General features: G+C 39.3%; 1 protein-coding gene across 1 annotated transcript; it reads right to left on the minus strand.

Annotated features, from left to right (window-relative positions):
- Nucleotides 1-16019: 16019 nt before the first annotated feature.
- Nucleotides 16020-19574, minus strand: LOC118801531 (serine/threonine-protein kinase pim-1-like). The gene is made up of 7 exons (XM_036561844.1): nt 19565-19574; nt 17601-17765; nt 17310-17404; nt 17164-17214; nt 16678-17056; nt 16370-16546; nt 16020-16126 (listed from the first exon to the last, which is right to left on the minus strand). The coding sequence occupies exons 1-7, from the start codon at nt 19572-19574 to the stop codon at nt 16020-16022; spliced, it is 984 nt and encodes a 327-aa protein (XP_036417737.1).
- Between the last annotated feature and the right edge of the window lie 6524 nt (nt 19575-26098).

Consider the following 26098-nt stretch of genomic DNA (forward strand, 5'->3'; position numbering starts at 1 on the left):
GGAGCTTCAGTGTTGGGAATCTTGCTTGTTCTATCACCCTGGCTGTGTCCCTCCTCAGCTCTTTCACTCTTTCCTTGTGGAGCTTCTAAGTACAGGATGATTATTGAATGTTTAATGTTCTGGACATGTCACTTTACCCACAACTTGATCCACGATTTGACCTGTCAACGAACCCACCACTAGAGTGACCAGATCAGAATTGTTCAGTTGTGGGACAACAAAGCATCTACGATAACACTTACTGTAGAATACTTTGCTACATTCTGAATGTAGACTATTCTGTAAAAAAGAAATTCCCTAAATTTCCCTAAATGGAGTTTCCTCCATTTTACATGTTTAGCAATTGCTTTAATTGTATTCTTTGTTTTTAAGAGCCAGTGTCCTTCACTTTGCATTTCTTCTCTACCACCAGTACTTTCTGCTGCATGTTAGCTCTTTTTAACCAATCATATTTCCTCAGTGATAGCGTCTAATTTTACAGTATGGGGGTGAGTGGACTGACCTGGCTTGGAGGCTTTCTTCCGTCCTCGAGTCGTTCTCTTGGGTGGGTTCATTGACTCCTTCCTCTTCTTCCCTGCAGGGGCTTCTGTGTTGGGAACCTCGCTGTATCCCTCCTCTGCTCTCTTCCTCTTTTCTTGTGGAGTATCTGAGTACAGGATGATCATTTGAATATTTAATTCAAATTAGTTATTTCATAGAAAATAAGCTGAATATATCTGTAGTAATGATAGTTCTATGCTGATACATTGCGTTAAATTCTATACTGTTATTAAGGAATGCAGCGATATCTAAATGTGCTTGTATTGTGCTGGTGAGAAACTACCAAACAAAAAAATAAAATAAATAAATAAATAAACTCAAACAGGAATGTATGGAACCTGTGGCTGCGGTGTTCTGCTCCATCATCTTCTGCTGTAATTCTTCCACTAAACTTGATTATTAATTACACAAATTAGCCGTGAGCTGCTTTGCTGTTTGTTTCTCATCGACCTGATCAGAGATGACAACTTTTTGAGTTCGGAATGTTGTGACATCACTCATCCATTGTGATATCATAAATAGTGTTATGCTTGAATGCGTGTTTCCATGGTGCTAAATAGCTCTGTGTGTGCGTGTGTGTGTGTGCATATATAAAATTAGGATATATATGCTTAAAACAGGAAATATATATACAAAATTAAGACATGTACAGAGAATGATTTGGCACAGCATTATTTTTATTTATTATTTTTGATGGGCTTATTTACAATAGCTTTCAAGCTCAAAGGGAATTCCACCATTTTTCAACATTTCCGACAAATTCACTTTTTCAGATGTAAACAAAGTCTTTCAGAGTGGGTTGATGTGAACATGTGATGTGGATGTTTGATCGTAGAGAAGCTTACAGGCTCAGATTTCTAGATGTTGAAAGACTGTTGTTAAAAGAAGAGGGGATGCTACACAATAGCAGACATGGCCCTGCCCTGAGTTTTTTGAGATGGGTTGCTGCCATCAAGTTCTAAACAAGTTAATGTTTTTCATGAAATGGTATAATGTCTCACTTTCAATATCTGATGTGTTCTATGATCTACTGTGAATAAAATATGGGTCTATGAGATTTGCAAATCATTACATTCTTTTTTGATTTACATTTATTTACATTTTACACAGCATCCCAACTTTTTGCAATTGGGATTGTAAATTTTAAACCAAAACTATCACAAAACTTTCTCAAAACAATGTCTCAGTCATCAGACAGTGTATCCATAACCCTAATTCCTCAAAGGTCTGGTTCCTATTTCCACCACAGTGAACAATTCTGACTCTTTCAGTTTCTCTAGAACGGAGCATTTCACACCAAACCACTCTGAATGACTTTGTTTACATCTTAACTATTCAATTATGTAGAAATGAAAAATCGGTGGAGTTCCCCTTTAAAGCTACACTGTGTAGACTGTGATTTTCCTACACAAACAGAATATGGCATTCTTAACTACACTGATAATTCACTGGTAACTGTGAAGTAAGAAAACCACATTTAGGAATGTGACGCAGTTTTGAACAACAGTGTCAGATGCTAACAGAGCAGCTAACAGAGCTGTTCTTTAAGAGTTCAACACTTGAAGTTCATGTCATTTATTTTATTGATTGTTTTACATATGAAGTACAACGTCTTATAAAGCAATAAACCATGAGAGGCTGTGCACTACTGTGATTTTATCTTGAGGAAAGGTGCTCTTAGGCACGATATGTAGCAGAGAAAAACCCCTTCCCCTGAGATAAAATCACAGTAACGCACAGCCTCGAGAGGCTTTTATTAGACAGTGACCAAAATAAAATATGATAAAATACACATCAGTAAATAATTTAAGTCATTAAGTAATAAGATTATTAGTAATAATCGAGTTTCAAGTATTCCGCCAAGATATGTAGTTTCTTTAGAGCCCTTTGTGTCAAACACAAAGTCAGGCCCATGACGCAGTCCTAATTCGGCCCGCGAAATTATTTCAATTTTCTATTCTTATTAGCCTGTTTTACCCTGAGATGCGCTACAGTCCCCAGCATGCACTGCAGCCCCCCTTCCCGCAACAACAGTCTATAGGCCAGCCATTACGCAAAAAGAAAAGATGCCTGGTGTTTAGTTCAAGCAAATGGGCAGTTTTTTAAATAAAAACTACATAAAATAATTAATTTTTTTTTTTTTGGAATACCTTTTCAGTAAGTATTCAATCCCTATTTTGCTGTGGCAGTTTTGGCATATTTTAAATAAACAATGGCCCACAGATTTGCTGAGACTCAATGTCTGACACCCCTGCTTTAGAGTATGGTATCTTTGCCAAACAACCATTGACCGCTAAATGAGTAGAAGAACATTTGGTTGTCCCTCACTATATACTGCGGACATTTCATGACGTTTTTAACGTAAAGCGTAGTTGTTTTGACGTATAATGATATACATACCATAACAAAGCACCGTTTAATGTAAAAACCATCATTTATAAGTACATTTTGATCACCAAATTACCGGCGCAAGTCTCACTTAGCACCAAGCTAACGGCGCCCCTCTTCCCACCCTGGGCTGAATCTCAAATGGCTCCCTGCTCCCTACATTGTGTACTACATGATAAGTTAAATATAGACTCCAGCACCACAACAGTGCATAACATAGCTAACAAATAGCCGTTTGGGATTCAGCCACATCCAAACTCGACAAAAAGTGCACTATTTGGCTGCAAAAGCTTAAACTTCAAAACTTACTTAGCACACTATTTAGGGAGTACGGAGCTGTTTGAGATTCAGCCTGGATTTCTTACTACCCCTGACTGAAGCACAAACATTTGAAGTATGACAAATATTTAAGTGACATTCTTTAGACTTTTATATTGCAGTTTTACAGTAAATCATTAAATACTTTCATTCAAACCTGTGATAGTACTGAAGGAGAGGTTTAGCATGTTAAGTATCTTTTAGCCTGTTAGCTAGCTGACCAGCCTAGTTCTAGTTAAGGAAATAAGTCGTTAGTTCAAACAGAAACGAGTTCTTACTTCATCAGTTCACTCGGTGGTTCATGCGAACAGCATTAGAGTCAAAGATTAATCCATTAACAGCAAAAGGATTTTTGTGACGCAGCGCAGTAATACAGAGTTCAGTGGTTGTGAGGTGGTAGGTGCGCATATATCCTGTATTATACAACGACTTCAAACGTCTCAGCCAATCAGATTTCAGAACCAAAACTATCCATTTCATAAGGTTCTTTAATTTCATTTTATTTTAATTTCAGATTTCATGAATTTGTGCTGTTTTAAGTGTAAAGTCAGCCAGTCAAGCACAGTTTCACTAAAACATTTTTGAGCATATAAAATTATAGTGACACACCATATATTCGAATTTTTAACTCCTTTCATTTCATTGTCATGTCTGTCAGGCCTTAATACATATTCCAGAAGACTCAGTGTATTTTTCTGAGATTGTGTTAGTTTGTTTCTCCACTGTCGAATTCTCATAAGAACAGGTTTAATTGGAAGAGAGTCTGAACTGGGTGAAATAATTTACAAATCCTCCTAAATTTTCTTACATTTCCTAATGTTTCTCATCTCAATATCTCGGACATGGAGAAAAAAAAACTTTTTACTCATCCATAATCTAACATGATGACAAAGTGTCCCTAGTCTTATCAAACAAAGTATTAGTCTATAAACCTAAACTCAAACAGGACTGTATGGAATCACCTGAGAGTTTGTATTGATAAGGACATGTCAACACACACACACACACACACACACACACACACAGGCTATGGGATTTCACTGTTTGTGAATCAGTAAGTTGCTCCAACATTTAGCTACGAAATAGCTCATATAAATTTAGCAGTGATTTTTATGATCAAAATCAGTCCAAATGCAAAGTTACATGCTGTCAATGGGGTTGTGAAATTCCCTGTTTTAAAATGTTTAGCCATGCTGGCTGGCTAAATGGTTTCTCACATCATAACAGGTGACACAAACAAAATCATGTGAGAGTTTACAGAGAAGAACAAAGGATATTCAGAGATCACAGGTCATGATTACAGAATGAATCTAAAATACCAGATATATGCCATATAAATCTAGTTAAATAATACACACAATTAAATCATGTGAGACAATCCAAAAACATTGAAGTTTGTAGCTCAGGCAAAAATACATAAATAATAATAAATATTCTGTAATCAGGTCATACTTTCTGGAGAAAGATTTCAGAATTTCATTTGCATATTTATGCTCTTTTTATATTTTAGTGTTTCAGCAAACTTAAAAAGCAAAAGAACAGTTTGACTTATTGTGCTTGGCAATATTCTCCTTGATTCACTTACTGTCTCACAGGGAGGCACACGGCCCTCCTGGTACACGTCATCATCATCATCATCATCATCATCATCATCCTCCGCTATAGTGCAATAAAGAACTGGGTAGCATTTCATTTTCTCTCTCTTCATCTCGTTTCTTTTCATGACTGATGTGGACACGTCAGGGGTCAAAGAGTCACTCTGAACCTTCAAGTTTACTGACCTAGACTGTCCAGCCTATTGTAGAAAAAGAGAATAATACAGTATAAATTAATGTAAGCAAAAATAAATAAAAGCATTTATTTCAGTCTATTTTATTTATTCACTTATTTACGTTATGGAATTTACTTGTGGATGTTTGTCTTCGATCTGCTACATCACTGTAGTTTTGTTATCGTCCTCTTGAAAAGTGCTTCCACTATTTTTAGCTACACTTCATTTTTAGTAGGTCTATCTACACTCTTAAAAAGGGTTCTTTAGACAGAGAAATGGTTCTATATAGAACAATGAAAACTCAAAAAACCCTTTACATGATTAAAGGGTTCCTTGCTTCATGATAGGGTTCTTCATATTGGGGAATGTGCTGAAAATGGTGCTGTATAGAACCTTTTTGGGAAGAGTTCCACATAGCACCAAAAAGGGTTTTTCTATTGTTACAACATGAAGCTTGTAACTATAGCAGAACCCTTTTTGGTGCTGTATAGAACCCTTTTCTAAAGGTGCAATATAGAACCATATACAACACATTCTCAATCTGAAGAACCATTTCACCATGCAAAGAACCATTTAAACATGTAAAGGGTACTTTAAGTGTTCATGGTTCTATATAGAACCTTTTTGTCGACTAAAGAACCCTTGAAATAACATTTTTAAGTGTGAAGTTTTAAGATGAAAACAGCACCAAACTCAGAGAGAAGAAACAGCCTCTCCAGCGCTAACGGCTAAAAACACAGCGCTCTGCTCTATTCTGGAAATCCTGCCACTCCACCCGTTTTCAGGCTCTTAAACATAAAAGCATTTTAACGAATAAACCTAAAACAGCCCAACACAAACATTTCTTTTCTTAAAAAAATGAACTACTTACAATGTTGCGGCGACGCCACAACACATTTTCTCCAACAGGCCTGTTACTAAAGAACCATCTTTTTAAAGAGTGTAGCGGAACCAGTTGCCTGTTGAGCCCTCAAGCAGACAATTTAAACACAATCCTCTGTTAATCTTTCACATCCTTCACTAGTAGAACTAACAGATTTTAGCCTCTTATAATTGTTCTCTGTTCTCCACTTTACCCCAAATGAGGTTACAAACTGCATGTGAAGGTGTGGAGTTTCATTTCAGCTTCGAAACTACTTCAATAAATAATAATAATAATAATAATAATAAGTGAACAAATGAAAAACGAATTAACAGTTAATGTTTCTCATTCACTGCTCATTCAGCAGCTCTCTCATCTGTTGTCAGATAAGTAAATATAATTAATTCCATATAAATATGGAAGTGAGCTGCTTTTATATGGCACTCTGTGACGTCATTCACTAAACCGCAGTCAGTGACTGATTACATCAGTTTTAAAGCACCAACTCTCATTTGTAATGTTTCACTTTTCTGCCGTAAACTAAAAACACAAAATAAAATGAGATTTCAAGCAAGTGTTTTGTAAAGTCTGTTCCTCCCACACAAGAGTAAAGAATTTCAGAGAAAGAAACCTTCAAGTGTTTTAATTTTTCATCTAGTGTTATTAATGTGTGTTACTGTAATTAACCTAATAAACAGCACAGAGAAGAGTAATTTTAAATGTTTCACTTTCATAATAATGCAGCGTTTTCTCTCAAAAATATTGTGCTTATAATGTTTGGTGGACGCTGCTGAGCTGATCAACTGTGTTTTTATCATTATGATCCACCAGGTGGCGCCAAAGCGTTGAAACCAAAACCACACTGATCCTCTTACCATCTACATTACCTACCCTGTAATGTTCAAATGAATGAGTACATCAACATCTGTTTACACACTGGTTTCTTTTCTGCATGGATTAAATGTCCAAGTCAGTCAAATACTATATGAATAAAAAAAGTATACCTGCACTCAGAGAGCTGCCATTCAAGCGAGAGATTGCCTTACACACTGTACAGTAGGGGTGGGAATCTCTAGGCACCTCACGAGTCGATTCGATTACGATTCAGAGGGCTGCGATGCGATTATAAAACGATTATCGATACATCTTGATGCATCTTTTTTTCTATAGTGTAGTATTTGTGAAGTATTTGTAATGATCTATAATTAATTTACTTCCAGTATCTTTTATTAATAATCCGCTGTGTCAGTAAATTATCTTCGAGACGGGATGTGTGCAGCATAGCGCGAAAGCCCTGTTTCGCAATGACTGAGAACTGGAAGACTGCAGGTCACCTAGCGACAATGCGTTATTCGCATTTATAAGCAGCACAGTTGATTCCTGGTAAGTTAAATCTGCAACGAGAGACTGTTAAATACAAAAGTTGTGAAGATGAAGTCGCTTCTCTTTCGAATTTTCCCGTTCCACCTTAATTTACATTCGGCGCCTCAGTCAGAATTTAAGGTGGAACAGGAGAATTCGAACAAGAAGCTGGGGAATGAGAAGTGACTTCAGGCTCGGAAAACAGTTGAACGTTGAAAGACGAGAAACTGATCTACTTCTGAAGAGAAGTTTTCTGGCGGAGATAGGAGGAAAGCGGCTGAAGCTAAAGCTTAAAGCAGAACAGAGTAAGTCCACGTTTTCGTTTATATTTTTTAACCTAACTTATACTAGGACATTCGCACATACTGAGACATACCGGACATAAATGTTGTGGCTGCCAAGGTGGTCTGATTTTTGTTGAAAGGACAGAATGGCTCTTCTTAACATTTGGGTTGTGACTCCTGATCTAACCTGGCTTAATGCAGAGGGCACCGGTCGAATTTCTCACTCATCCGTGTGTGTTTCGGTTATGTGCCGCCACAGACTGTCTGGGCGCTGCACTTACCCACTTCCAAGTTCCGCCTTTTGCGTTCTGCCAACATTACGTTATAAATTAAATATTTATAAAATCGATTTTTGACATTTGTGAATCGATTCAGAATCGTTCATGTCCGCATCGCGATGCATCTAAGAATCAATTTTTTCCTGCACCCCTACTGTACAGTATATGTGCCAGATCTGTTAGTTCAGTTTTAATATTTCTGCTTGCTTATAGTGTCGGATCTACAGCAACACAAACGCTAAAGAAATGGTCAAGTTACTTTTAATTATATTTTTCTTGAAACTGCTGAAATAACGTTTCTTGAAACTGCTGAAATAACGTGAGTCAGATTACAGTAACAGAATCCTCTTATTTGGTTAAAAACTTGGAAAATAACCATACTAAACAGTTAAAACATGTTTCTCTTTGTTTAATCTTTTATTTGATAAAGCTTCAACTTGCACACTATCATCGTTCTCCAATTTTTGTGGAGATTCAGTGCAGTCACTAATTCTGACAGTGGCTGTCAGATTTGGTGACCCCTATGCCAAGGCCAATCTGTCCACTCCAGTCATGTAGGTTTTTTTGGCTGAAAATGAGAAGGGATGGTTAGTCTCTTAAAAGAAATATCTTTCACTGTTTTGTGGAGATGCAGTGAGGTAACACATTCTGATTATAGCTCTGATAACTGATGACTCTAGTGCCAGGACTTATGTGTGAGAACACAGCCATTCCATTTTTCTCATTTAAAACCTTCATAACTAGACTTTAAAGACAGGACCTGGCATAGACAAATTTATCACAATACCATCATTCACCATGAGAATGTATTACTCCACAATAACTCTATAAAAAATAAACAATAATAAAACAACCAAAACCTTTTAGGAGACGAACCATCTTTCAACATTTCAGCCAAAAGCTATCATGACCCCCAGCTGAATTAAGCCCGATTAAGAGTAGCCTCAAATGGTACACCTTATCTGTTTAGGATGAACAGGCGCGAGAGATGAGAGAATTCTTCTCACAGCTTTACCTCTATTTATGGAAGTTATCTTGCTTCATGGACAAAATGAAACTTATCATTCTGAGTGTTACTCAATGCTTTTATTGTGTGTGTGTGTGTGTGTGTGTGTGTTAATTTTTAACAAAATGTTTTATTGTGCCTGGCATTTTACCTTTTCAAGCAAAAAAGCTTGCTATTGTCTGGCGTAGACATTGTCTATCTTTCCTCATATGACATTTACACATTTGTGGCCAAGAATATATGTGTGATTAACAGACAACATGAAATGTAATTACACGCATTTCTCATCGTTAGACTTGCTGAAAGCAGCAGAACAAGAAACAAAATGGTGTAAAACGCTCATGCATGTGAACAGAAACTGTGAAACAGCGCCCTCGACTGCCACAGAATTCAGTGTAACACCAGGGAACAGACTTAGGCCGGACATATAAAACGGACGCGAATTTTTTTAAATTCCTCTTTCTTCTTTCCTGCTCAGCGGTCTACAGTCATCCTTTGGTACTGACCTGTAAAGTTTGCTGCTGACTTTGAGGTAAGTTAATCTTTACATTCAGTATTTGCACATATGCGATCAGGTATCATGAAGTTTTTATCTGAAAAGTTGCAAACAATAAACAGGAAAAAATAATTAAATCATTAATCACAATTATTTATATGACGGTTAACTGTCTGCTGAAACTTCATGATCCTAACAGCCATATCAGAGATGCTTTTGTTGTCCTGCAACTGATCAATTCAGATATGGTTACTCTAGTGGTGGGTCCACTGGCAGGTCATACATCCTCGTCCTGGAACACCCTTGCATGGACTTCCAGAGTTTTCCTGACAACTTTGAAGATTATGCCAGTGAAGAGACTGCCAAGTCATAACGATCTACGCAGTGAAGGCAGTGAGCCAGTGCAGTATACGAGGTGTGTGGAGAACTTTCTGATTAACACAAACACCTTAGATGGCAAACTAAATGACTTTGGCTGTGGTGGCAAGATCAGGAGAACTGCAAATAATCATTATGAAAGTAAATGCTGAATTTAGCGAATAAGCATCTCTCTCCTATCCTATCCTGTCACTCTGCACAGAACGCTGTAATGTGATTGACTGGTGCCAGCAGTGCCACCCATCCAAGAGGCCTAGTTTGCAGCAGATCTCGCAGCATGAGTGGTTCACAGCCTGTGGTCATCTTGGGCTGTGAAGGTGGGATGTGTAGCAGTCCCTGATCCAGTGCTTTTTTGAAATCCGAATGGGCAAAAAGGCCTGCATCTGAGGCCCTGCCCTGTGTGACCACACTAAAATAAAGGAATTTATAAGAGGCATCTACCACTGCCATCATGAGAACAGAAAATCTATGAAATGTGCTCACACTGTGTGCCGATAGTTGAATGTAAATGTGCTTTCCATCTAATGCGCCCAAGCAATGAGGGAACTGCAACTTTTGCTGAAATTCACTGGCAATTGCAGTTCATTCTGCCTGTTTTTGGTGTCTATTGTCAGTTATCAGTGAGTCATGCTGTACTATGGCAAACAAACTCAAATGTCTTATTGCCTAAACACCCATAAGTTTCATCTGAAATATTCGTAACTGACCCAATGACTAAACCACGCAAGTTTCCTAGATGACATTCAGTACTCCCAGCCCATCCCACACTCATCAGCACTGGTGATTTAATAACTTTATTGTCAGTAGGACATACTGGTTGCACACAAGTTAAATGACATCCATCCAGTATGCAGGTTTTCTGTAAACAGCTGATTCAGATATAAAACATAGTTGCAGTGTAATATCCTAACCTACCTTCAAAAAGTCACCTGATGCAGGGCTTCACAAGTCTCAGACACAATCTTGGAGATGGTACGTGCACCCATCCTGTATTGAAAGCTCACCTTTCACCTTTACGATAGAATAAAACCTTTTAGAAAACAAAAAATATCCAACTAAAAAAGAGTGAAAAAGTACCATTACAATAAAGAACAATATAACTTGCCAGCTATGGACCTGTTGCCAAAAATCAAAGGGTCAAAGATGATCTCTCCCTTGCAATGATGGCCCATCTCATCTTGCTGTGTTGTCTGGTAATCAGAGGTTAAACCTTACTGAGGAGGATATCGAATTCCTCTGAGGTCATACTCAGCATCTGTCTGAAACCAGCTCTGCTAGATGCACATGCACCTGATAACCATCAGTATTTGCAGCCTGTAGAGGAAACAACACACTTGACCACATAACAGCCAGTACATGTGAGGCTTCACATTTGTTGATATGTAGCTACTGTACAGACACCCCTGCTGGAAAAAAAACATAGAAACCATTAAAAGTTTCTGTTGGTTCCTGATGATGTCCAATAGTCTCTAAAGGTATTTAGTGTTTTCCTCATGGATTGATATCACTGTGTAAGGGACTCTGATGGTTTGACAGGTGTTCTGATTCGAGATGCATTTGATGGTTTCTTAATAGAATCTAAAGGTATGCAACAGGAAACTAGTTGTCTCTAATGGTAACCACTAAGCAAATTCCCATTAAAAAAACAAAACCTTCATGTCTTAATCCTAATGGTTCTTATGGTCTGTTTTCAGCAGGGATAGTTAAACAGCAAGCCAGTGTTACACACCCCAGGGTGTGTGAGGCGGGGCAACAGTTATGTTCCTGTGTGACAGGATATATAAAGAAGGAGACTGTGAAACAGTTACTTTGTGCTCAAGCTCCTAATTGCATTTTATTTTTCCCTTTATTAAATACAATCTTTAACTAAGGCTTTGGTCTTTCATATGTCCTTTATGCAATTTCACAGCTTAGCTCTTCACATGAAAATATACAGAGACATCTTCATGTATGAATACTCAATAGCAGCTCATTCTAGTTCTTCACAGTTAGACATGTCTAATATGCATGTAAATATTCAAAACTATATAACAAATACCAGTATGATCAGCATATCCATACAGATATAGATCTATACATACATACACATGTCAACTCTTACCACATTAGCTATTACTCTAATATACAAATGCACTGATGCATAAGATAGACTTAAAGCTTTCTCAATACTTCACATAAACACTCTCAGCTCATTGTGGATCCTTAAGCTCTGTTCAGCATTCTGCTCACAGTACTATTCCCATTGTATTAGCTATTTTCTGCTGTGACTGCACTACATTCATTGGACTTTAACAAAATACTGAACCCAAACCGATTTAAATGTAAAACCAAAAGTAAACACAAGCTAATTTACTAAATTTGCTTCTTTTCCCATAACCCGGTAAGCATTACATCAATGAAGGCAAACTGCCAGTGTAAACTAGTTTATAGCTGCAAGTCAGTCAGTAAATGCCAACATTAACTTACTGAAGCTCACTGAACAAGGCCAAACGGCTAAACGCTAGCGGTGGCTAAAGCTTATTTATAAGGGCAAACCATATATCTATGGGGCAAATAGGCTAAAGCCAGCGGTGGTTAATGCTAGTGGAGGCTATGGCTTATTTATAAGAGCCAACAGGCTAAAGCTACCGGAGGCCATATGTTGTTCATACGAGCTAACAGGCTAAAGCTAGCGGAGGTTAAAGCTAGCGGGGACTCCAGCTTGTTTATAAGGATTAGGTTAACAAGCTAAAACTAGCGAGGGTTTATAAGAGTTAACAGGCTAAAACTAGGGGGGGCTCCAGCTTGTTTATAAGGATTAGCAGGTTAAAGCTAGCGGGGCTCCACCTTGTTTATAAGGATTAATTTAGCAGGTTAAAGCTAGCGGGGCTCCAGCTTGTTTACAAGGATTAACAGGTTAAAGCTAGCAGAGGTTAAAGCTAGTGGTGCGTACATCTTATTTAAAAGGGCAAACCGGATAGACTTATTACAGATTATAGCTCTTAAGCGTTACCAATTTATCCGCTTACTCCCTCCACAAGCACATGGAACCACCATAAACTATTATAAGCTGAATCGTTGGTAAAAGAACAACCAGGCAATGAGCGTCCGCCATTTCAGTTTGGGAGAGTATGATTTCATTAAGTACTATTATTTACGCATATTCAATGTTTCTCACCATCAGACAAACTCTTCCCGTCATAGGTACTTTTACACTCATCACATAACTAGTGCTTATGTGAACTTATTTCATTCCCCTAGTTACCTGTGTGATAAGATATATAAAGAAGGAGACGGTGAAACTGGCTTTGTCTTCAAGCTCCCAATTGCATTTGAGTTTTTTTTTCTGACCTTCTTAAAGCCACAAACTGGCGTCTGCCACAGCGCCCCCTACTGGCAGGGGTTATTCTTACCCATACAGCAACTCAAAGAAAATGTTACGTCAAATAAAAGAAAACACATATAACGTTCCATAAAAAATTAACATAAATGTGAATACACCTACAGTGTGTCACACCAGCTGCTTTTCAACTATCACTTAGCGTACAAAGCTGAAGTTGGCTTCTTATTAGCCAGCTTCTTACTTTGAAATTTTCCGTTCCACCTTAAATGATATTCATATAAGAAGTCAACATTTGCCTCGTATGTAGGGAAGCCTCCAATATGTGCTATGCTACTCAACTCCCTCTGCAGTCTGTACAGGCCGTGTTGACTCCGTCTTCTCACCCAAGACTGACCCTTTTGGGTCAGCACAATTTATGGCAAAAACAATGACAGCAGCAAGCTGTACTTCCATGTTTAATCGTGGTCTCCTTGGTAACACAAGACAGGCGTGTTTTGGGGCGTGTTCGGTCTGGTCCGGTTCAGCAACAGGTCAAAGTCGTGTAGTGTATGATCCCTAGTCGTTTAGGGTGCGCTGGACATTTTTTCATTTGCCATAAAAACTAGAAATCAAAAATCAATCGGGAACTTTGTGATACCCAGACTTTTTATAATCTGTTACAACTTTAAAAGTCGTGTAGTGTCCCTAAGGCTTAAGGGATAACGTGGTCATGCAGCAATGAATTAAGACTGTTTCTGGTACACTGAAAATAAAAGCCATCAGTGGACCTCAAGAAAAAAATACAGGAAAAATGTAGGATATGAGCCCTGTAATTCACTTCAGACGAAAAGTATGGAATCAAGCAGTGTTTTTATTTCTTGACTTTAAATTTAACCAAATTTTTTTTTGTTTGTTTTACTGTCACTGTCTGTATTTGTTTACTGTCACTGTCCTTTTTCACTGTCCCTTGTCCACTGTTGTTGTCCTTTATCCACTGTAGGCATGTGCTGATATCAAAATGTAGTATCAGTAGTAATTAGGCTCTGAATCTTCACCAACTAAACTCATGTTCTGGAGCAAGATAAGTCAGAATCAGCTGCTGACAGACAGTTGTCTTTCTAGACAATTGTTAAGGCCGTTACACAACAAATACAATTTATTTGTGCAATTTATTTGGAGGGCAGTAAATTCATTTGAGCATGTCTATAACTATCGATATCTTCCACACAAAACATGATTTTTCAGACGCTGAAAATGTGACATTGTTTTATATGACCTCTGTCTTCCTTCAGTGAACTTTCACCAACGAAAAACTCACTGACCAGTCACAATAGCTTCTGCTGTTAGCATGACAAAAACAAAGATGATGGAGCAGCTGTTTTCCAGCTAATATAACTTTTATACAAACACAAAAGGATCAGAATCTCCAACAGCAGCTCAAACTGAACTACAAACTGCACTACAAACTAAATTATAGCCTGTGTGGAAGCACTCGGCATTTGTGATGAAGATGATGAACATCTTCACACTACGTTCACTTTTACAAACTGGACAGTAGCCCAGAGTCACCATTTTCTCAATCTGTGAGAAATAAAGGAGATTTTATTGCACTTAAAGACATTCTGCCCATTTGTGCTTCGTCTTGTGTGGAGCTGAGTTACAGAGATCTGAGCTGTGAGTGAAAGTTTTAGGTCCTGAATGAGGTGGAGAAACTCCACATTCTCCTGTCACTGTTCCAAAGTGGAAAGCATCCTGCACTCTGTCACAGTTTGCACATTTTGTGAGTAGTAAAGGACCTTCTCACAGATATTCTGCCTTCCGTTTTTCACAACGCAAACAATTTGGTAAAATAAAAAAAAATGCGTCTGAATATGTTAAGCACACATTCACACTAGGAGTCGACAAGTTGCTAATGTTGCGTTAAGTTTGTCTCTTGTGGGTGTGCTTGAATTCGCTCTTGTCACGTGTGGGCACTGTCGAGCTCTTCTGACAAGAAGTAAATGTGAAAATATGTACTATATATGTATTGATGTTTTGTGTAAAATATGAAAAGGTTATAAGTTTACATGTTTTTAAGTTTCTCTTCCAAATTTTATATGATCTTATTGTGAACAGCAACAAAAGGATGGTGGGAACACAGAGTTCGGAGAGCAGAGGCTGGGGACCTCAGACCTGTGTCTACGATTGGTCCTATGACTTTGTTTAAGCCAATCAGGTAGATTGTTTGCTTCACTGTATCATAGTTCATTTGCATAAAGTTGTGAGAATTTCAACTTGATTTATGACGCTTGCTGTCTATCGCTAAATCGATGTTACAAATTGCAAACTCCCATAGGAAATGATTGGACGCCCATTGCTTTGTCACCTGCTAGTGTGAACGTATGGTCCAGAGCTTGTTAAAGCACGGTTGCTGTGTGTCTGTGGTCTATGGGTAAAAAAGGCAGCTTTTTTAAAATGCAATGACAGTATTATAAAGTGTCCACAATAACGATCACGGTATACCGGCACATGCCTAATCCACTGTCATTGTCCTTTATTCACCGTCATTGTCCTTTTTCACTGTCATTGTCCTTTTCACTGTTATTGTCCTTTATTCACCGTAGTTAACCTTTTTAACCTGTCATTGTTGTTTTCACTGTTATTGTCCTTTATTTACCGTCGTTGTCCTTCTTTAACTGTCAGTGTCCTTTTCACTGTTATTGTCCTTCATTCACCGCCATTGTCCTTTTTCTTTTCATTGTCATTGTCCCTTTGCCATTACTCTTGTCCATCCTACCCACCCAGAGACAGCAAGGCCAATTGTGCTCTCTTGGACTCCCGGCTACGGATGGCTATAGCATCACCATGGATCAAACTCGCGATCTCCAACGCTTACACGGTGGCGCCACTGGGGAGCCCGAAATCTTAAGATTTTTAATCTTAATCTTCATTTCCAGTTTATTATGCGATGCATGTGCACCACAGTATCTCCTCAATTTTCATTAGATGTTTTAGGCTTACTGCTTCTTCTCCTAGCCTCCCTGGCAAACCTGATCCTAGGCCTGGATGGTGCACTGGAACCACTCATGCTGCATGATCTGCTGCAAACTAGGCCGCTGGGATGGAAAGCACTTCAGGCACCAGACAATCAGACTACAGCATTCTGTGCAGAGTGACAGGATTAGACGCTTAACCACTAATTTTTAGAAGGACTATGAATGAAAGGGTGGGACATAACTACAAAATGAAAAGTACACTGTTATAGATGTATAAATTTAGGGGCAACTGACCTCTACTGCACATTCTTCTTCTAACTATAGATTATGTGATCAATTATCCTTCCTCTGTACTTATTTACCAGGTCAAAGGGATGTCTCATTTACCCAGACGCTCCCATTTATCTTACCCTTAGACAGGCCGTCTTTGAAGTCCAGAATCCCTATTATGGCCTCCTCATCGTCAGCAAAGGGAAGGTATCCACAAACCATCCTAAACAGCAGGACACCAAGTGACCACACTGTTGCAGGACCAGCGTGATACGTCCCACTGACAGAAACTTCAGGAGGGCAGTATTGAACAGTGCCTGAGAACCTAAAAAAGAGGAAGAGCACAGTATTTCATTTAACAGCTAAGTGGCTATGGGACACTGTTCTCCTCTCAGAATCACGTTTTTAGATTTAGGATTCTCCACAAGGGGGAGTGTTCAAATTTTACCTGTGTATCTGTCATACTCTGTTGTCTTCATCAGGTCACCACAGCCAAAGTCAATAAGTTTGACCTCTGAGGTGTCTGTGTTGATCAGGAAGTTCTCCAATTTGATGTCCCGATGCAGGACGCCTTGCGTACTGCACTGGCTCACTGCCTCCACTGCTTGGACCATTATGGCTCGGGCCGTCTCTTCTTCCACGCAATTTCCGAGGCTTTTCAGGAAACTCTCCAAGTCCACGCAAGGGTCAGGGCGCTCCAGGATCAGGATGTATCCCTCAGCCTTGTCAAACCACTTGATGAGCTGTACTATGTTCTTGCAGATGGGCAATTGGCTCGTCATCTGCATCAGGGCCACTTCCACAGGCACGACCTTGGACTCATCAGGCTGCAGGACAGTAAATAGTTAGAGGGTGAGGAGTGAAGAACATGGGGAGAAACTCATTGGGTTGGTTTAGGACCATCATGTGTTATGAGGTAAGTAGGTGCACTTACGCTGTAGAGATATCGGTCTGTTTCCCGTTTTGAGACAAATTTGATGGCCACCTACATAAAGACCAAAGATATTAAGATTAATAACAGTGAAAAGAGAGAAGGACAAATAATGACCATTAAAATGAAATCCGAGGTGTGAGCAGAACCTGTAGGCCATCAGAAACGCGTCTTCCTTCGAAGACAGATCCACAGCCTCCTTCACCCAGTTTGTCTCCAACCACATAGTGGGAGTCAAAGGTGTCTATGGAAAACAAAATTACAAAAGAGCATCAGCCCTCTTTAGATCTTTGATCTGGGGTTTACCAATCAAACTTAGAGATTATGAAGGATGCAGCGGAATCTACTTTCTGTGTAGCTCATTTAGATAATTACAGCTCTCTTAGAATGAAGGGAAATTAAAGGTTCACAGTACGCAGTGGTCAGGCAATTGGACTGACCTGACTCGGTGGCTTTATCCTGTCTCTTTGTCGTTCTCTTCCGGTTCCCAGCCCCTTTTCTCTTCTTCCCTGCTGGAGCTTCAGTGTTAGGAACCTTGCTTGTTTCCTCCTCGACACTCTGGCTGTATCCCTCCTCAGTTCTCTTCTTCTTTCCTTGAGGAGCTTCTAAATACAGGATGATTATTGAATATTTAATGTTCTGGACCTGTCACTTTACCAACAACATGACACCCCATAAGGCCTGTCAATGGACCCACCACTAGAGTGACCAGATCACAATCGTTCTGTTGTAGGACAACAAGGGATCTATGATAATACTTACTGTAGAATACTTTGTTACATTCTGAATGTAGACCATTTTTAATACAGTGATTCTCCACATTTCTTATTAGTTTCCTCCATTTTCTCTGTTTAGCAGTTTTCTTTTATCTTTTTCTTTGTTTTTTTTAGAGCCAGTGTCCATCACTTTCCTCTTCTTTCCCATCGGCAACACTTTCGGCCGTGTGTTAGCTCTTTTTTACCCAATCACATTTCCTCAGTGGCAGTTTTTAATTTTACAATATAGTGGTGAATGAACTGACCTAACTCAGTGGCTTTCTTCTGTCCCTGAGTCGTTCTCTTGGGCCGGTTCACTGCCCCCTTCCTCTTCTTCCCTGCCTGGGCTTCAGTGTTGGGAAACTTACTTGTTCTCTCTTCAACACTCAGGCTGCATCCCTCCTCAGCATCCCTCGCTCTCTTCCTCTTTCCTCAAGGAGCGTCTGAGTACAGGATGATCATTTGAATATTTAATGTTATTTCATAAAACATAAGCTAAATATATCTGCAGTAATGACAGTTCTACGTAGATACATTGTGTTGTGTTCTATACTGTTATTAAGGAATGCAGTGATATCTAAATGTGCTTGTATTGTGCTGCTGACGAAAAAGAAAATAACAAACAAAAAACACTAAACAATTAAAAAATAATGAATAAATGAATAAATAAACAAACTCAAACAGGAATGTATGGAACCTGTGGCTGCAGAGTTCTGCTCCATCATCTTCTGCTGTATTTCTTCCACAAAACTTGATTATGAATTACACAAATTAGTCGTGAGCTGCTTCAGTTCTTGACATGTAAACAGAGTCTTTCAGAGTGGGTTGATGTGAAATGGTTTATTATAGAGAAGCTTACGGGCTCAGATTTCTTTACAGTGGTGGTGATGGGAACCAGGGGATGCCATGTCTACAACACAAATATTGCCATTTTATTTACCATACAAAACCACCAGTAAACCTACAAGTTTTGCATGTATCTCTCCACCATACATACATACATACATCATCTAAACCGCTTTTCCTTCTGGGTCACGGTGTCTCTCCACCATGAATGGATTAAATTAAATAGCTTAAAAAACATTTCAAACCAAAACTTTATCACAAAACAATGTCTCAGTCATCAGGCAGTGTATTCAGAACCATTTTAAGTAATAACTTTCTGTGAGGGAGCTTTCAGGTGATCAACTCTACATACGTCTGGTTCCTTTCTCCACCACTGTGAACAATTCTGACTCTTTAGAATTATTTTTGAATAAGTATTCAGTGCCTATTTTACTGTTGCAGTTTTGCCATATTTTAAATAAACAATTGCCCGTTCGGGTCATGGCAAAATGTTAAGTAAAATGAAATAAAGACACAGCTGGTCCACAGATTTGCTGAGTTTTTAATATGGCCCTTTTAGTCGTCGAGTTTGACACCCCTGCTTTAGAGTATGGTATCTTTGCCAAACAACCATTTACCACTGAATGAGTAGAAGAACATTTGGTCACCCCTTACTATATACTGCGGACATTTCATGACGTTTTTAACGTATAACGTAGTTTTTGACGTATAATAATGAACATATAACAAAGCACCGTTTAATGTAAAAACGTCATTTATGAGTACTTTTTGGTCACCAAATTAGCACCAAGCTAACAGCGCACCTCTTCCCATGCTGGGCTGAATCTCAAATGGTTCCCTGTTCCCTACATAGTGAACTATCTGGTAAGTTAAATATGGACTCCAGTACCACAACAGTGCATAATGTAGCTAACAAATAGACATTTGGGATTCAGCCACATCCAAACTCGACAAAAAGTGCACTATTTGGCTGCAAAAGCTTAAACTTCAAAACTTATTTAGCACACTATTTAGGGAGTACGGAGCTGTTTGAGATTCAGCCTGGATTTCTTACTACCCCTGACTGAAGCACAAACATTTGAAACATGATAGATATTTAAGTGACATTCTTTAGACTTTTACATTGCAGTTTTTCTTTTAGCCTGTTAGCTAGCTGACCAGCCTAGTTCTAGTTAAGGAAATAAGTCGTTAGTTCAAACAGAAACGAGTTCTTACTTCATCAGTTCACTCGGTGATTCATGCGAGCAGCATTAAGGTCAAAGATTAATCCATTAACAGCAAAAGGATTTTTGCCAACTATCACTCGCTGCAAAGTCCAAAGGGGTGGAGCCGGACCTGATCCAACTCCGCCCACGTCTTCTTTTCATTGATCTAAAATTATCACATTTCATAAGGTTCTTTAAATTAGTATGTGTCGCTTACGTTTTCCGCCTACGATTAATTTCATTGGTCTACCCTGTCACGTTTTTATCTGTGGGAAACCCGCAGGTGATGCTGGTGTTTTTGTTTTTGTTTTTTTCTAGATGTTGCTCCGTCCTGAATGCCGCAACACAGCCTTTATAATCGCTCACGATTCACGCCGTTCACACTCATTTATCAGAACTCGAAAAGCTTTTTTCACATCCGGTACAAAGTCCGTTCTGTAGGCCTACATCTCAACTGTACTGATGATAGACGAGTTCTAGTTGAAAACGCTGAAAGTTTTTAAACACTAGAATGCACTTATGAGAGGTCAAAATATCCCACATAACTGTGTTTTATCAACTAAATCCTGGAATTTCATAAGAGAGAGAAAATGTGTGTTATGTACTTACTTTCACATTCGCACTTAATTACATTTTAATGTAATCTGACGGAAATTGCCCCTAGGTATGAGTGTGTGTGTGAATGTGTATGTCTGTCTGTCTGCCCTGCGATGGACTGGCGACCTGTCCAGGGTGTATCCTGCCTTCCGCCCAATGACAGCTGGGATAGGCTCCAGCACCCCACCGTGACCCAGAAGGATAAGCGGTTTAGATGATGGATGGATGTAATCTGACGGGCAAGTATAGCGGGGCGGGGTGGAGCCTGATGTAGTTCAGACCAATTAAAACACGATGTAGGAGGAGTTGGATTAGATCCAGCCGCACCCGCTGGACTTTTGGTTCTGCAGCGACGACAATCTCGATTTTTGCGACGCAACGCAGTAATACAGAGTTCAATGGTTGTGAGGTGGTCGCATATATCCTGTATTATACAACGACTTCGAACATGTCTTAGCCAATCAAATTTTAGGACCAAAACTATCCGTTTCATAAGATTTCGTGAATTTGTGCTGTTTTAAGTGTAAAGTCAGCCAGTCAAACACTGTTTCACTAAAACATTTTTGAGCATATAAAATTATAGTGACACACCATATATTCAGTTTTTAACTCCTTTCATTTCATTGTCATGTCTGTCAGGCCTTAATACATATTCCAGAAGACTCAGTGTATTTTTCTGAGATCGTGTTAGTTTGTTTCTCCACTGTCGAATTCTCATAAGAACAGGTTTAATTGGCAGAGAGTCTGAACTGGGTGAAATAATTTACAAATCCTCCTAAATCTTCTTACATTTCCTAATATTTCTCATCTCAATATCTCGGACATGGAGAAAAAAAAACTTTTACTTAACCATAATCTAACATGATGACAAAGTGTCCCTAGTCTTATCAAACAAAGTATTAGTCTATAAACATAAACTCAAACAGGACTGTATGGAATCACACACACACACACACACACACACACACACACACACACATACACACACACACACACAGGCTATAGGATTTCACTGTTTGTGAATCAGTAAGTTGCTCCAACAATTTACCAGTAATTTTTATGATCAAAATCGGTTCAAATGCAAAGTTACATGCTGTCAATGGGGTTGTGAAATTCCCTGTTTTAAAATGTTTAGCTATGCTAGCTGGCTAAATGGTTTCTCACATCATAACAGGTGACACAAACAAAATCATGTGAGAGTTTACAGAGAAGAACAAAGGACATTCAGAGATCACAGGTCATGATTACAGAATGAATCTTAAATACCAGATATATGCCATATAAATCTAGTTAAATGATACACAGAATTAAATCATGTGAGACAATCCAAAAACACTGAAGTTTGTAGCTCAGGAATAAATACATAAATACATAAATAATAACAAATATACTGTAATTAGATCATACTTTATGGAGAAAGATTTCAGAATTTCATTTTTTTATATTTTAGTGTTTCAGCAAACTTAAAAAGCAAAAGAACAGTTTGACTTATTGTGCTTGGCAATATTCTCCTTGATTCACTTACTGTCTCACAGGGAGGCACACGGAGCTCCTGGTACATGTCATCATCATCATCCTCCGCTACAGTGCAACAAAGAACTGGGTAGCATTTCATTTTCTCTCTCTTCATCCCGTTTCTTTTCATGACTGATGTGGACACATCAGGGGTCAAAGAGTCACTCTGAACCTTCAAGTTTACTGACCTAGACTGTCCAGCCTATTGTAGAAAAAGAGAATAATACAGTATTAATTAATGTAAGCAAAAATAAATAAAAGCATTTATGCCAGTCTATTTTATTTATTCACTTATTTACGTTATGGAATTTACTTGTGGATGTTTGCTACATCGCTGTAGTTTTGTTATCGTCCTCTTGAAAAGTGCTACCACTATTTTTAGCTGCGCTTCATTTACACTCTTAAAAAGGGCTCTTTAGTCAGAGAAATGGTTCTATATAGAACAATGAAAACTCAAAAAAAAACCTTTACATGATTAAAGGGTTCTTTGCTTCATGATAGGGTTCTTCATAATGGGGAATGTGCTGTAGATGGTGCTGTATAGAAGCTTTTTTGGAAGGGTTCTATATAGCACCAAAAAGGGTTTTTCTACTGTTACAACATCAAGCTTGTAACTATAGCAGAACCCTTTTTGGTGCTATATAGAACTTTTCCATAATATAGAACCATATACAACACATTCCCAGTCAATCTGAAGAACGATTTCACTATGCAAAGAACCATTTAAACATGTAAAGGGTACTTAAAGTGTTTATGGTTCTATATTGAAGGAATTTATTGTTGTGAAATGTACTGTGTTGTTTGTGTATGTGCTGAAGTTGTATTTTAGGCTGCCTATTTTTGTGTTTCTCCTTATATGGTCATGTTGTCACACCTGTTACTTGTCCTGTATAAGCTGGGTCTAATCTTGGCATCAGTCCAGCTATAAAACTGTGACAGTCCATTGTCTTACGGGCTGGCTGGCTCTCTGGAACCTGTGCGCACAACGAATAAACTTCATTTGTCCAGACAACAGACCTAGTCCCCTGGTTCGTTGGGGTTTGGATTCTATCAAGTGGTGCTGTGACCTGGATTGGACATCTCATCTCTATGCTGTAGGTGAGTGCCCATTTCGTAGTGTTCCTATAAGCCCATGGCAGGAGAAAAGGCTACCACACAGAGGGGTGGTAGGGTGGCACCTGATTGATCTGATAATGTTGTCATTGTCAGAGCGGATGAACAGTTATGTAAACATATAGACTCATCTAGTTTGGACAATCAAAAGAAATGCCTGTTCATTCAGATAAAATATGGTCCCTAGATGAGAAGCTAAATATGTCATTCTGGCAAACTCGCAGAACATATCTTAATGCATACAATCTCCAAGGCAAAATAGGCCTGTGGAAGTATAAACGTAAGGAAAAGTTTGATAGTTTAAATTAAGTTTGATATAGTGACTGGGACTAACTTCCTGGAAAGCTCAGGGTTGAGTTTCAGATACAACTGAAGCTGTGGTTAGAAGCCCAAAGTAGCACTGACCTCTGCCCTGTACTGGGGTGTATGCAAGTTTTATGGTTGTCCTGTGTTGTCATGGTGGCATTAGGTGTCATCAATCAGCTCATGGGGCAAGGTATTAGTTTTATTTTTTATGCCTGAAGTGGTCCAAATCTCTTGCAGATTGTGGCTTACTAAAGGTTGAACATGTCAACCTGACTGGTTTTTCCTTGTCTGAATACCAAGCAGTATGAAATTAATAATGGAACATTGTCAAGTATTATTTTGATTGCTTCCTCAAATGCAGAGGAACATGATCATGACTTGCTAGCTTTGTTAGATTACCTACATTCCGTAGGACACAAAGCCTCTTTTAAAAAGATTAACTAATCCTCTGTTCAGTATTTAGGACAGCTGGTTTTACAGGCTCAGAAGTCAATTTTACCTGACTGTTGTGCCACAGTGTGTGCTATTTTATTACTTGATATGTTAGCACAGCTGCAATCTTTTCCGGGGTTGTGCAATTATTGATAATTATCTTGAATTGAGGTTTATGCAAAAAACTGTTTAACCACTATACAATCTAACTAAACCAGAAAATCAGAAACCTGAGTTTCAGTTAACTTATGATCAGTTAAGAGTTTTCATTCTCTTAAACCTGCATTATGCGGTGCCCTAGGACTAGTGAACATGTAACTACTGTTCACACTGTATGTTTCAAAATCACTAGGGTTTGTGTCTAGCTGTTTAACTCAAACTCATGGTGACAAAGAGACGTCTGTTTTTTATTACTCTGCTAAAATAGACACGGTTATGCTTGGAATGTCACCTGCCTGAGAGCAACCCAGGCAACTATTTGTGTGGTTTTAGATATTTTTTGGATCAAGTTCTCACTGAAATGTCCACAATGAGTTTCCTCTTTGCTCTTAAAAGGACAAGATTCTTTCAGTGACAGCACAAAAGCGGGGTAACTGGCTTGCAGTTTTAACTGCCCCTAATATAGTGTTCAAAAGGGCACCTGTGAATGCTATTTCAGATCATTTGGTGGAACTGGAGTGTCTCAGATGATCATGACTGTGAAACTCTGGTGTCTAGTGCGGTGCAAAGCATGTATGCTGAAACACCTTTGCCAAATGCTGATGTTGTGTTATTCACAGACGGCTCTTCCCGCATCCTTGATGAGGGACGACACACAGGGTGAGCTGTCACAACACAGTATGAAAAAATAGCTACCGGTAGATTGCCGGATCATTATTCTGCACAACAGGCAGAACTGGTAGCACTAACTCGTGCCTGTGTGCTTGCTAAAGATTTAAAAAGCAAATGTATTTGTTGATTCAATGTATGTCCATGGCATATGCCATGATTTTGGCTTGTTATGGAAGCAGAGACATTTTTTGACAGCAAATGGAACCCCAGTGAAAAATGCTCAGCAGGTGGCAGACCTAATGGAAGCGCTCACACTTCCAAAACAGGTTGCTATTATTAAAATAAAAGCCCATTCTTCTGCCACGTCTTCTGAACACCAAGGCAACTGTTTAGCTGATACTGCAGCAAAAAGGGCTTGTCTTTTGCCTATCGAATATATCCTGTCAACCTGTGAACAACCTGTTGTTAAAAATTTGGCTGGGGCTCCCGAGTGGCGCAACCATCTAAGCGTTGGCCCTATCATCAGGAGATCGCGAGTTCGATCCCTGGTGATGCTACGGCCATCCGTAGCTGGGAGTCCAAGAGAGCACAGTTGGCCTCACTCTCTCTGGGTGGGTAGGATGGCCCCTCCTTCTCCCCCATCACTCAGCGTGATGCTAGTCAGCGCAGGCGTCTGTTAGCTGACGTAACAGATCTGGCGGTTGGCGCTTTCCTCCGTGCGCGTTCGGCTGTCCAATGACGTTGCGTGAGCGGCAGCTCGAAAAGAAGCGGTGGTTGGCTTCACAGGTCTCGGAGGAAGCCTGTGTTAGCCTTCACCCTCCTAGCGTTGATAGCATCGTGTGATTGGGGGAGTCCTAACTAGCGGGTGGAATTGGAGACAACTAAATTGGGGAGAAAATCGGGTAAAAATAAAAATAAAAAAAAATTGGCTGATTTGCTTGTTTTATACCAGCAGGCCCCGGGTTTGGAAGTTTGGACTTGGGTTGAACGAGGTGCAGCTCTTTGCAATGGTATTTGGGTTAAGGGGGGTAAATATGTGGCTCCTGATGCCCTGCTTCCCTATTTGGTGGCTACCATACATAGTCTAGGTCACCCTGGGGTAACCCAGATGGTACATTGCTTCAACCAAGTATGGTGGAATCCTAAACTCCGCAAGTATGCGGAGAGTCATTGTCTAACTTGCACCATCTGTCTTAAGGCAAACCCAGGACTTGCAGTCTCCCTCCCCTACCAAAGTGTAACACCACCGAGTGGCCCGTTTCAAGAATTGCAGGTAGATTACATCACTTTGCCAAGATGCCAGGGAAAACAGGACTGTTTGATAATAATTTGCAAGTTCTCAAGGTGGATTGAGGGATATGCCACTACTAAAGGCACCGCCCTGCATACCGCTAAATG

The sequence above is a fragment of the Colossoma macropomum genome, unplaced genomic scaffold (genome assembly GCF_904425465.1).
Source record: "Colossoma macropomum unplaced genomic scaffold, Colossoma_macropomum, whole genome shotgun sequence".
Classification (NCBI taxonomy): Eukaryota; Metazoa; Chordata; class Actinopteri; order Characiformes; family Serrasalmidae; genus Colossoma; species Colossoma macropomum.

Bases quoted from the DNA above. Each gene is read 5' to 3' on its own strand.
- LOC118801531 (XM_036561844.1), bottom strand. The intron at 17,057-17,163 runs GTAAGTGCACCT...ACTGTCCTGCAG, and splicing joins CAGACCGATATCTCTACAGC to CCTGATGAGTCCAAGGTCGT. The intron at 16,547-16,677 runs GTAAAATTTGAA...TTAGGTTCTCAG, and splicing joins AGAGTATGACAGATACACAG to GCACTGTTCAATACTGCCCT.